This window comes from Panthera leo, chromosome B4, assembly GCF_018350215.1.
Source record: "Panthera leo isolate Ple1 chromosome B4, P.leo_Ple1_pat1.1, whole genome shotgun sequence".
NCBI classification, from domain to species: Eukaryota; Metazoa; Chordata; class Mammalia; order Carnivora; family Felidae; genus Panthera; species Panthera leo.
Genome location: NC_056685.1, coordinates 10,948,598 through 10,962,529, shown reverse-complemented (window position 1 = coordinate 10,962,529; position 13,932 = coordinate 10,948,598). Strand labels below are relative to the sequence as shown.

At 41.5% G+C, this 13,932-nt stretch overlaps 1 protein-coding gene across 3 annotated transcripts in view; it reads right to left on the bottom strand.

Annotated features, from left to right (window-relative positions):
- The window catches only part of DHTKD1 (dehydrogenase E1 and transketolase domain containing 1), a 50,843-nt gene that overhangs the window by 2,766 nt on the left and 34,145 nt on the right, over positions 1 to 13,932 (bottom strand). For 2 of the 3 annotated variants that reach the window (XM_042944867.1, XM_042944869.1), the window contains exons 10-15: positions 13,090 to 13,229; positions 7,106 to 7,256; positions 5,150 to 5,310; positions 3,936 to 4,100; positions 1,219 to 1,301; positions 715 to 884 (exon numbers count right to left, since the gene is read on the bottom strand). In XM_042944867.1, the coding sequence (XP_042800801.1) occupies positions 715 to 884; positions 1,219 to 1,301; positions 3,936 to 4,100; positions 5,150 to 5,310; positions 7,106 to 7,256; positions 13,090 to 13,229 (870 nt within the window). The remainder of the gene's footprint in view (positions 1 to 714; positions 885 to 1,218; positions 1,302 to 3,935; positions 4,101 to 5,149; positions 5,311 to 7,105; positions 7,257 to 13,089; positions 13,230 to 13,932) is intronic. The other variant, XM_042944868.1, reaches the window with a different exon arrangement.

Genomic DNA, 13,932 nt, shown 5'->3' with positions numbered 1-13,932 from the left:
TTTTTAATGGTTGTTTGCCCTCCCATTCTTTGGTTCAAATCTTTTGCACATTTTAAAAACTTGGATTATTTGTTTTTCTTACTGTTGAGTTTTGGACACTCTCTGAACAATCTGGATAGTCCTTTGTCACATATGTATTTGCAAATACTTTCTCCCAGTCTGCGTCTTGTCTTTCCATTTGCTCTGCAACACCTTTCAGCAATGCAAAAGCTTTCGCTTTGATAAAGTCCAATTTTTCTGTTATCTGATGTTCTTTTAGTGTTACATCTAAGAACTTTTTGCCTAACGGAAGGCCACGAAGGTTTTCTCCTAGAAGTTTTAGAGTTTTACGTTTTACATTTAGGTCTGTGATCTTGAGTTAATTTCTGTACCCAATGCATAGAGATGTCCAGTTATTCCAGTCCAATTATTGCAGCCAAAAAAAAAAGCCTTGCCTTTTACAGTTACATCAATTTATCCAAAGTAATATAGCAGAGATTACCTCCAGCCTCTCAAGAAATGACATGTCTTAAGTGAGAGAAGGGGAGACTGAAGGGATACCAGAAAAGACAAGGAGACATTGGCTCTAGCAGTACTTTTTTTTTTCATATTTCTAGACTCCAAGGTTGTTTCCTAATGACTCTCTCTGCCCCCAAACCTCTTTTCACATGAGATAGCTGGACTAGGTTTCAGGTATCTGAATCCAGAAGAATCCCAACAAGACCAGTGCCATACCTTTAACATGTTTGTATTTGCTCATCTCTTGCTGTAACGAATCCACTGGGAAAGGACAGAGTTCTTCTAATCGGATGATGGCAAAGTCACCCTTCTTGGCCTCCAAGGATTCTCTTTGCTTCAGCAGAGCATAGAAATGTTTGCCACAGCAGAACACTAGACTCTTAACACTGTTGGGTAGAAAAGGGACAATGTGGTAGAGGAGAAATGTCTGAAAGAATTGTATCAGAAAAGGAGGAAACCACGAAGATGAAAATGCTTCATTACTGAAGGAGTGGGGTCTCTGTAGTTGGGTTCAGTCTCATGCTGTGCCCTGGCAAGTCTTATCCAGCAATGTATGCCTCTTCCGCACATATTCTAACTCCTACCCCATGGATGCAAAGGACTTTCTTCTATCAGGATACTGAAGATTTGGGTCACTTTGGGCTCCTTAACATGAACTAGTTTTCCCACTAATTAAAATTCTACCGCAGAGTATGAGAACAGAGATACACATCAAATTACTTTTTGGGATCCACAGATGAATCACCAATGACCGGCTTGAATGTTGTTCCTGGTGCCATTTCGTGAAGACTTGATACGGCTGCCTAAGGAGAGGGAAAAAGGCCACAAATCTAGCAGCTGAAAGCAAGGAGCCAAAGGTGCCTTACTTATAAGGGATCTTTACCAAGAAATAACAACAAATTTCCCTCCTAGCATTATATGTAAACATGTGTACTAATAAGCACAATATCTTTCCCAAAAATATCGATTCTGTATATTTCAGAATAAAATTATTTGTTCAAAGTGACTTAAAATTGCCTATTGTCTGATGCCACAATAACATTTTAAGAATCAGCATTTCAGTTCAATCACACTTTAATATCCATCAAAAGTATGCTTTAATTTCTTGGAATTGGAGAGGACAGTTCATGGAATCTGTGAATGAAAACAGCTAAGCCAGGGCAATGATTTCTGTCTTTAGGATTTTAACCATAATTTATAAGTGAAACCTAATGAGTCACAGAACAAACCAGGAACAATACACAAACATTTCTGTGATGAAAAGAAATGGCATTAAGGAGTTCAATTTAAATAAGTACTTGTTGCAAAGAACTCAGAATAGACCATTAATGAGGGTAAGGTTGGGGAGTGGATTCCATTTCCTCATCTAGTTCATTTCCCTACAGTCTAGTCCCAACTGGGAAGGTGACACTTTGACTGGGCCACTGATAGGCAGCCTCGCTGACGCAAGACACTGTGATGTAACCTAAAAAAATAATATTAGCGAAGAGAATAAAATAAAAATGAATATATATTATAAAATAAAATGTATTATATTTATATATTACATGAGTTATAAATAGATACATTATATATAAATATATATTCTTTATTTATTCTTGTTGCTCAATAATGCACAATAGAATCAATCTTTCTCCATCCTGAACCAGAGCCCTTGGTCAGCTCACACTTCCTATGGTGGGAATCAAAAGGGGCTGGAGGGGCACCTGGCTGGCTCAGTCAGTAGAGCATGTGACTCTCGATCTCTGTTCAAGCCCCGCATTGGGTAAAGAGCTCACTAAGAAAAAAAAAAAGGAGCTGGAGTTGAGAGCTGGGTGGGAAATTGGGGTAGAATTTAGGTACCACTTGACAGGCAAACTCCCTAGAGCCCCGAGTCGTGTTTGTCACATGGTAAGTCATCTCCAAATGGGCCATGGAAACAAAGAGTGGACTTCTATTCTGCTAGATCACTTGTACCTACTGGTACAGTAGCTAATTTTCAGGAAGAAATCAGACTTCAATAACGGTGGTACTCACTTTCAATTACTAAAAGGACTTATATGTTTAAGGAAGATAGTTAACTACTTAATAAGAGTACATTTTGCTTGAAAATCTGTAGGAAAGCTATTGATATTTTAAAGGCTCCAGAGCAAGGCCTCACTTATTTCGTAAGTTATAGATTAGACATGGGGAGAGGAGTGGACAACAACTAGGGCCAGAATTAAATCTAACTCTCAGTTACAAACAGCAAAAGAAATTCTCAATAAAATTTCCGATAGTTCATTCAATACTTAGTAACATACATATATTATATTTAATATGATTATACTCTTTTAGAGCCATGATTGAGGGAGCAGGTGACAATCTTGCAAGTACAGTGAAAGTTGGGTGAAGAATCCCAGGTGTACATATTTCTAGAAATAAATTAATGTGTATTATGACTTGGCCCCTTTCACGTTGCCATTTCAAAATATCTGTCTCAGGGGCTCCTGGGTGGCTTAGTCAGTTAAGCGTCTGACTTCGGCTCAGGTCACGATCTCACAGTTAGTGAATTTGAGCCCCTGCGTCAGGCTCTGTGCTGACAGCTCAGAGCCTGGAGCCTGCTGCAGATTTTGGGTCTCCCTCTCTCTCTGCCCCTCCCCCACTTATGCTCTGTCTCTCTCTCTTTCTATCTCCAAAATGAATAAACATTAAAAAATTTTTGGGGTGCCTGGGTGGCTCAGTCGGTTGAGCGTCCGACTTTGGCTCAGGTCATGATCTCTCATTTTGTGGGTTTGAGCCCCGCGTTGGACTCTGTGCTGACAGCTCAGAGCCTGGAGCCTGTTTCAGATTCTGTGTCTCCTTATCTCTCTGACCCTCCTGCATTCATGCTCTGTCTCTCTCTATCTCAAAAAAAATAAAAATAAACGTTAAAAAATTTTTTTTGTAATTAAAAAAATTAAAAGATGTTTCTAAAAATTTGTTTTAATGTTTATTTTTGAGAGCCAGAGTGAGACAGTGCGAGCAGGAGAGGGGCAGAGAGAAAGGGAGACAGAATCTGAGGAAGGCTCCAGGCTCTGAGCTGTCAGCACAGAGCCCAACACGGGGTTCAAATTCATGATCCGTGAGATCATGACCTGAGCCAAAGTTGGACACTTAACCAACTGAGCCACCCAGGCGCCCCTAGGTGTTTCTGTTTAAATACAATGAGACACAAAGGGAGGTGGGGGGGGGGTGGGGTTAAATAGGTGATGGGGATTAAGGAACGCACTTGTCATGATGAGCACCAGGTGATGTATATGGAAGTGCTGAATCACTATATTGTACACCTGAAACTAATGTAACACTGTATGTTAACTGGAATCAAAATTTTTAAAAGGCCAAAACGTTTTAAATAAGTATCATTACAGAAAATAGAGGCAAATGCATATAAAAACGACAGAAGGAGAAAGGCTTCCTAACCAGTTGTTTCTACTTACAGGGAACCTGAGTAACATCTTCGGAGAAGCAACAATGAGGGGTTTTCGGAAATTCCGGACCATCTGTCTCCTGAGCAAGTGGAAATACTGTGCAGGAGTAGTTGGGTGTACCACGAACATGTTCACTGTGTCTCCATCCACCCCCTCTTCTACACTGTCACACATCTGGGAGTGAAATGAAAGAAATAAGCAAATGTTCCGATCATCTAATTGAATCATAAGGACACGGCTGTCCTAAGGGAAACCCATCTGTATACTCATGACTCCCAAACGATGTCTTCCGCATACTCGTCCTATATTTCTTCCCAAAACTGTAGTTTTGTATTTCACATGCAGTCTTTAACTAACCTTCAGTTTATTTATTTCTGTAATCCACTTTTTATAAAATCATTTTTCTGTATTATTACCTATCAACATAACTATCCATCTATCTACTGTTCTACAGTAGACTAAACCGTCATCTAGCTATACATTTATCTGCACATATGCTAAAATAACTAATGATATTCATGCACTTAGGATAATGTGTACAGATTACACATCTGTGAACTGTACGTGGACACACGTCTCCATTTACCCTGAAATGCATCAGCAGATAATACAGATTTATAGATAGAAGAATGATAGATGAGTAAATGTGATAAAAACAAGTACAGTATAATAAAATATTAGTGGTAGAATCTAAGGGATTGGCATATGAATGTTCACTGTAAAATTTTATAACTTTTCTGTATGTTTGAAAATTTTCTTAATACTAGGAAGTCATATGCATAAAAAGACATAGGTAATGATCCTTACCAAATATTAACTGTGGTTATTTCTGCATGATTATTGAAACATTTTTTAATGATCATGAATCACTTTATAAAAAATACTATAGTTACTCAAAAATAATTTTTTAGGTAAAAATACAGGCTAGGCCACACTCTGAAGAATCTGATCTGGTGTTGGTCCCTGGATCTCTATTTACAAAAAGCTCTGTAGATGATTTTCATTATCAGCATGGTTTAGAAACCACTGATCTTTTCCATACAAGAACCACTTTTTTGCCATAAAACCACGACACTAATATACCCAAGGCGTCATGTTGATAAAGAATACCGGCAGTGCATTTCATTCAGATACTACAAGGCCTTACAGTTTAAGGTACATATTAAGTATTCACAGGAGGTAGGTCTCTTTCAAAGCACCTAGGAAGCAGGGAGCGGACATACCTGCAAGAAACGCTCTATGCGACAAGAGGAGTGGTCGGGTCCAGCCCCGTCATACCCGTGGGGAAGCAGGATAACAATGCCGCTCTGAAGGAGCCACTTGGCCTCCCCTGGGAAAGCACGTGACAGGGAGTGAGAACTCTCCGAAGCAGGAACAGAACCATCTGATGTGACGTGATAGTGACACAAACGTTATTTTGCCGTCTGATCCCCTAGAGTCGTTTTTCCATTCTGTGTGCTTTCCAGCAGTGTTACGCGCTTAGGAGGACAATGTCCATCTTACCGGCTGAAACCCTATATGACACACTCACTGAACGGGCTGTGGCAGATGAGAGACAAATCACGAGGTGAATGTACCGGTTTCAAGGACAGCATGGGCCACTCTGCTTCCTTTGCAGCACGACTCCTACTGAGCACTGGTGGCTCTTGTCTTCCCCCCACAGCACCAATTACAACACAGCCCACTGTCCTCAGGCTGCAAGTGTGGACACTTCTGGATAGTCCCTGGCCATGTCAAAGTCCAGTCTCCTCAAGGCACTTTTCTTCCCTACAACCACAAGGTCACAGAGAAACACGGCCAGAGGGACGACTGGAGTGCAAAGAATCCAAAGGGGTTGGTTACCCCCCGAAAATGGGGTGATGGGGACTCACACTTGTACTTTGCATACTCTGATTTTTATAATAAGTACGTTCTGCTTTTGTAAATGATTATTAAAAACAATAAGGGAGCACCTCGTTGGCTCAGTCAGTTAAGCATTGAACTTTGGCTCCGGTCACGATCTCAGGGTTTGTGAGTTCCAGCCCCTCTTCCAGTGGGTGAGCTGGAGCCCTGATTCCGGTGAGACCTGCTTCTCTCTCTCTCTCCCTCTCTGCCCCTCATGGGATTCTCCCTCTCTCTTTCTCCCTCTCTGCCCTTCATGGGATTCTCTCCCTCTCTGTCAGCCCCTTGCTCACATGTGCCCTCTCATAAAACAAAACAAAACAAAACAAAACAAAACAAAACAAAACAAAACAAAACAAGGGGTGCCCAGGCGGCTCAGTCAGTTAAGCCTCTGACTCTTTGGCTCAGGTCATGATGTCATGGTTTCGTGAGTTCGAGCCCTAGGTCGGGCTCTGTGTTGACAGTGCTGAGCCTACCTAGGATTCTCTCTCTCCCCCCCCCTCTCTCTACCCCTCCTCCACTCACACTGTCTCTGTCTCTTTCAAAATAAATAAACTTAAAAAAAATTTTTTAAACACAAAACAAAAAAATAAAGATGTCCCACTACCAGCTTTCAGATAGTTGAACATCCTTGGGTTGAGGGAAGTGGATTTTCTTTTCTTTTCTTTCTTTCTTTCTTTCTTTCTTTCTTTCTTTCTTTCTTTCTTTCTTTTTCTTTTTAATATTTTTATTTAATTTGGAGATAGAGAGACAGAGACAGAGCATGAGCAGGGGAAGGGCGGAGGGAGAGAATCCGAAGCAGGCTCCAGGCTCTGAGCTGTGACATGGGTCTCGAACTTATAAGCTGCAAGATCATGACCTGAGCCGAGGTCAAAAGCTCAACTGACTGAGCCACCCAGGCGCCCCGAGGGAAGTGGATTTTCAAGGCTGCCATTCACTCTGACCACAAATCTCTACTATGTCCCCACTGCCTGCTCGGTATTCATGTCACAGTTATGCAACATGCCCCAAGTGCAGACCGCAAAGTCAAACTACCTAGGAGCTGGCAGGTACATGCCCTTCTCCCTACAGCCAAGCACACTGCCCTGGAGAAAGTGCTGCCTGTACAGTGACCGAGTGGCCCCTAGCCCTCCAGCAGCTTCTGTAACCATCCAATAGCTGCCATGCCCCAGGAGATGGCAGGGCAGCCCCTAACTCTCCTGAGGGGCTGTGGTAGAGCAGTTATGGCCCCGTCTCATTCATGTTTCCCCACGAGGCTGGTGCTATACACCATTCCACATGCATATGCTGACACCCACCTCCAGAGATGAACGTGTCAAAGATGATCTGAGCACCATTGAAGAAATCGCCAAACTGAGCCTCCCAGATGGGCAGTAACCTGGGGCTTTCGATGCTCATCCCATATTCAAATCCCAGGACAGCCTCTTCTGACAGCGGGCTGTTGCTGATCTAATTAATACAAAGGAAAAGAACAGAAACACTGTCATGGCAAGGAAAGCTGGGGACATAGATCAGTCAAGGTAAAGCGTCACAAACCTCTCAAAAAGGAGGAAGGGCACAGAGGGGAGCTTTCTTTCCAGTTATCTCCTCATTTCTTGAGAAAGGACATCTACTGCCCCCTGTGAGTGACGCATGTGGGGGAAGGTGGCTCAAGGAAAGGAGGAGAAGAATGCAACGTGGGCAGTAAAATTGATCTTTAAGGATAAGCAAAATTAACTTCTTAGATGATCTACCTTGATTGGTTAGAGTAAAACTGTGTCATACAAGCTTTTAAAAAACATATCACAAAGCAAAGGGGGAAAGTTACCAAAAGAAGGCCTACCTTTGGTTAGAATCCATTATTCTAATATCCTATCTGCACAATAAATCAAAAGAACCGTCACAGCATGTTAAGATAAAAAAGAAAAGCAGAACACAAAATTAGATCTCTGAGGAGGCAAAAGAGGACAATTAAACGCAACGTGATTCTACTCAGTCGTATGACCACATGGGTGGATCTAGAGGGTACGATGCTAAGTGAAACAAGTCAGACAGAGATGGACAAAAACTATATGATTGTGCTTAAGAGAAACAAAAAGACAAACAAAAGTGGAAACAGACCCATAAACACAGAGAACAAACTGGTGATTGTGGAGGGAGGAGGAGCGGGGAATGGGCAAAATGGGTGGAAGAGTGTGGGAAGTACGGACTTCCAGCCATGGAATGAGTAAGTCACAGGGATGAAAGGTACAGCATAGGGAGCATCATCAATGATATCGTAATAGCGTTGTTAGGTGACAGACGGTAGCTACACTTGTGAGCAAAGCATAACACAAATAGACCTGTCAAACCACTATGTTGTACACCTGAAACTAACACAACTTTGTGTGTCAACTATACTTCAATCTAAAAAATAATAAAATAGGGGCACCTGGGTGGCTCAGTCGGTTGTATCTGACTCTTGATTGCAGATCAGGTCATGATCTCACCATTTGTGGGAATTTTACCCTTTAAGCTAGTAGCGTCTAGCTTCTGTTCTCACTGCTCCACTAAAATAGCTGTACGTGAAGTCAACTCTTGACTTTCCAGTGGCTAAATCCAATGGCCATGTTATTCTTCCTCATATTTGACTTCTTTCTTCTTCAGGTCGTGACACAGTGACTCCCTGTTCTCCTCCTCCTCTGGATGCTCTCTAGGGAAATACTTTTCCCCTGCCAGCCCCTTAGAAGCTGTTTTTCCCAGGACCCTATCCCTTGGCCCTCTTCCCATTCTGCTCTCTCCCAGGGAGATTCTCCCACCTTTGTGGTTTCAATCACTTCACCCTGATGATGTCCAAACCTGTATCTCAAGATAAGATTCCTTCATTAAGTCCAGACATACATATCTAATTGCCTTTCTGTAATGGACAGAAACTTGTATGTTACTCAGCCACCTCAAAGTCAAATGTTCAAAACTGAATCCATCAGCTTTCCTTACCAAACCTGTTCCCCCTCTTTATATTTGGGTGAGTATCACCATCATATAGCAATTGTCCAAGTCAGGAAGCCAGGAGATAAGCGAGACTAGTCTTCCTCACTCCCTCCATCTACCGCTAAGTCCCATAGCTGTTGTTTGGTAAATGTTCTCAAATCTGGTCCCATCTTCTGTCTGCACTGCTATTGCCCTCATTCAGGTCCATGTGATTTCCTGCCTAGACTATTGAGAAGCCTCCTTAGAAATTGTCCTATTATGGGGCACCTGGGTGGCTCAGTCGGTTGAGTGTCTAACTTTGGCTCGGATCATGATCTCATGGTTTGTGGGTTCAAGTCCCATGTCAGGATTTGTGCTGACAGCACAGAGCCTGCTTTGGATTCTCTGTCTCCCTCTCCCTCTGCCCCTCCCCACTCACGCTGTCTCTTAAAAATAAATAAACATTAAAAAATTGTTTTAAAGAAAAAAAGAAATTGTCCTATTATACCTCAATAAAGCTGGGTGGATACACCATCTGAAGTTCTCATCTATCTTCAGCTTCCAAAGTACCATGGGGAGGGTTCTTTCTGATACAAAAATCTGATCACCTGTTCAAAATTCCCCCATGGTTTCCGGCTTACATAACATTCCGAGTCTTTCACAAGGTGGGGAGTCTGGCCAGTCTCCTCTTCCTGACTCCTGTTTCCACTTTGCAACTTAACCTCCAGTCACATGAAGCTATTTGTAGTTCCTATCTTCTCACTTCACAGGCTTTGTAGGTATTATGGTGTCCACCTGGAATGTTCTCTCTACAGGCATCAGACTAGGCAACTCCTCATGTCCTTCCAGGCCCAGTTCAAATCTGGCTTCCCCTCCCAAGGTTTTCCTGACTTCCCAAGTAGATTCTCTGCACCTTCTCCTAAGCATTCATTGTCATTTGTACTCATGTATACACAAATCTACTTTCATTTCTTGGATTTATTAATCCTTTTATTTATTCCAAAACATACTTGAGATGGCTCATAAATATATATGATGTACAATGTGATGATGTAAATGTACATAGAGAGAAAGAAGATAAAGATTGAGACACAGAATAAAGGGGAAAGACAGCCTGGTGGCTTACAGTCACCAGAGGTCAGTGGCCTCCACCTCCTCCTGGGAGCCATTACTGACAGAAGAATGTGGCTCAATTGCAGAATTCACGGTACACACACCATAGAGACAAACCACTGCCCAGTCAGCTTAGTCAGTACCAGGAGCAGTACCAAGAGCAAGCAGGAGTTCCTCCCAGGGTCCTTCATATAAAAGACATGGTTTTAATAGAGAAAAAAACTGAGGGTTGCTGGAGGGGTTGTAGGAGAGGGGATGGGCTAAATGGGTAAGGGGCATTAAGGCATCTACCCCTGAAATCATTGCTTCACTATATACTAACTAATTTGGATGTAAATTTTAAAAAATAAAAAATAAAGTTAAATTATAAAAAAATAAATTTAAAAAAAAGAAACAAAAGAAATGAACAAATAGAAAAAGACACACACAAAAACAGACTATTAAAGAAGAAACTAGTGGTAACCAGTTTTTACCACTTGTAAAAACTGGTTTTACCAGTGGGGCATGGTTTTACCAGTGGGGGATGCATGAAGTAGGTGAAGGGAATTAAGAGTACACTGATCTAAGATTAGTTGGCCATACATTTGTGGGTCCAATTCTGGAGTCTCTATACTATTCCATTGGTCTATGTGTATGTTTTTGTGCCAATACCATGCTGTCTTGATGATTACAGCTTTGTAGTAGAGGCTAAAGTCTGGGATTGTGATGCCTCCTACTCTGGTTTCCTTCTTCAATATTTCTTTGGCTATTCGGGGTCGTTTGTGGTTCCATACAAATTTTAGGATTGCTTGTTCTAGCTTCAAGAAGAATGCTGGTGCGATTTTGATTGGGATTGCATTGAATGTGTAGATTGCTTTGGGAAGTATTGACATTTTAACAATATTTATTCTTCCAATCCGTGAGCATGGAATGTTTTTCCATTTCTTTTCTTCAATTTCCTTCATAAGTTTTCTATAGTTTTCAGCATACAGATCTTTTACATCTTTGGTTAGGTTTATTCCTAGGTATTTTATGATTCTTGGTGAAATTGTGAATGGGATCAGTTTCTTTATTTCTCTTTCTGTTGCTTCATTATTGGTGTATAAAAATGCAACCGATTTCTGTACATTAATTTTGTATCCTGCGACTTTGCTGAATTCATGTATCAGTTCTAACAGACTTTTGGTGGAGTCTGTCAGGTTTTGCATGTAGAGTATCACGTCGTCTGCAAACAGTGAAAGTTTGACTTCATCTTTGCCAATTTTGATGCCTTTGATTCCTTTTGTTGTCTGATCGCTGATGCTAGCACTTCCAACACCATGTTAAACAACAGCGGTGAGAGTGGACATCCCTGTCGTGTTCCTGATTTCAGGGGGAAAGCTCTCAGTTTTTCCCCATTGAGGATGATATTAGCTGTCGGCTCTTCATAAACGGCTTTTATGATGTTTAAGTATTTTCTTTCTATCCCGACTTTCTCAAGGGTTTTTATTAAGAAAGGATGCTGTATTTTGTCAAATGCTTTTTCTACATCTATAGACAGAATCATACGGTTCTTATTTTTTCTTTTATTAATGTCATGTATCATATTAATTGATTTGCAAAAGAATATCCAATGGAAAAAAGACAGTCTCTTTAACAATGGTGTTGGGAGAACTGGACAGCAACATGCAGAAGGATGAAACTAGACCATTTTCTTACACCATTCACAAAAACAAACTCAAAATGGATGAAGGACCTGAATGTGAGACAGGAAACCATCAAAACCCTAGAGGAGAAAGCAGGAAAAAACCTCTCTGACCTCAGCTGCAGCATTTTCTTACTCGACACATCTCCAAAGGCAAGGGAATTAAAAGCAAAAATGAACTACTGGGACCTCATTAAGATAAAACGCTTCTGCACAGCAAAGGAAACAATCAACAAAACTAAAAGGCAACCAAGGGAATGGGAAAAGATATTTGCAAATGACATATCAGACAAAGGGCTACTATCCAAAATCTATAAAGAGCTCACCAAACTCCACACCCGAAAAACAAATAATCCAGTGAAGAAATGGGCAGAACACATGAATAGACACTTCTCTAAAGAAGACATCCATATGGCCAACAGGCACATGAAAAGATGCTCAACATCACTCCTCATCAGGGAAATACAAATCAAAACCACACTCAGATACCACGTCACGCCAGTCAGAGTGGCCAAAATGAACAAATCAGGAGACTATAGACGCTGGCGAGGGCGTGGAGAAACAGGAACCCTCTTGCACTGTTGGTGGGAATGCAAACTGGTGCAGCTGCTCTGGAATAGCACTGCTAGGAATTTACCCAAGGGATCCAGGAGTGCTGATGCATAGGGGCACTTGTACCCCAAAGTTTCTAGCAGCACTTTCAACAATAACCAAATTATGGAAAGAGCCTAAATGTCCATCAACTGACGAATGGATAAAGAAGATGTGGTTTATATATACAACGAAATACTACTTGGCAATGAGAAAGAATGAAATCTGGCCATTTGTAACAATGTGATGGAACAGGGAGGGTATTATGCTAAGTGAAATAAGTCAGGCAGAGAAAGACCGATACCATATGTTTTCATTCATATGTGGATCCTGAGAAACTTAACACAAGACCATGGGGGAGGGGATGGGGGAAACAAAAGTTACAGAGAGGGAAGGAGGCAAACCATAAGAGACTCTTAAAAACTGAGAACTGAGGGTTGATGGGGGGTAGGGGAGAGAGGAAAGTGGGTGATGGGCATCGAGGAGGGCACCTGTTGGGATGATCACTGGGTATTGTATGGACACCAATTTGACAATAAATTATATTTAATAATAAAAAAAGATACACTAGATGAGCACTGGGTGATGTATGAAAGTGCTGAATCCCTATATTGTACACCTGAAACTAATAAAACACCATGTTAACTATACTGGAATTTTTTTTAATTTTTTAATGTTTTTATTTATTTCTGAGAGAGAGAGAGCAGGGGAGGGGCAGAGAGAGAATGGGAGTCACAGAATCTGAAGCAGGCTCCAGGCTCTGAGCTGTCAGCACAGAGCCTGATGCGGGCTCGAACTCCTGAACTGCGAGATAATGATCTGAGCGGAAGTCGGACACCCAACCAACCGAGCCACCCAGGTGCCCCTAAATTTTTTTTTAAAACGATTGAACCCAAAGTTGCTGACATCTGTTTCTAGCTGCTTTAAGAATCCTGTAACTATAATTATCAGCACCTGGGTTTTACAATAGACACTAAGACATCCTACCTCTAGAAACCCTTTCTGATTTGGGTCCATATGGTTCAGAGGGATATAGGTGTCATCAGTGTTCTGGCAAACAACCATGGCGTGCCTCTGACTAAAAGTTCCACGGCCGACATCTTGCCCACTCAGACGGACATTAAAACCTTAAGCAAGCAAGGAGGAAAAAACAAAAAAAAACAGATTCCCGTGAATAACCTAAGTATTAACAACACATGGTGATGCTGAATTCTTACACATCAGTTCATCCTGAGAATTTCCCTTAGCAATAGATTAACCACATTAAAATATACCTGTTCTGGGGCACCTGGGTGGCTCAGTCAGTTAAGTGTCCAACTTCGGCTTGGGTCATGACCTCACAGTTCATGGATTCAAGCCCCAAGTGGGGCTCTGTGCTGAAAGCTGGGATCCTGAAGCCTGCTTCGGATTCTGTGTCTCCCTTTCTCTCTCTGCCCCTCCCCTGCTCACACTGTCTCTCTCTCTCTCTCTCAAAAATAATAAACATTAAAAAAAATTATAAAAAAATAAAATATATCTGCCCTATATTCAAAAGTCTGTGTAAGGCAAGATCATACAAGAATGGAGAGTCATTGCTTGCCCTACAATGTTTGGAGGAAAATATCTTTCCAATTCATCCGGCACAGGGCCCTTTGTTTCCTAGCAAGAAATGTTCTATAGTCTATTCTTTGATGAAGGTCACCAACACGACTTATCCTGAAGATTAAATAATATCGTCGAAGAAGAAAAGCTAACACATTTTAGAACCTCTCTAGTTACTGAAAACAATTGGAGATAGTTTTACTCAGAACTGCAGGGGTCACATACATCAAGTGTCATATAAAGCAATCC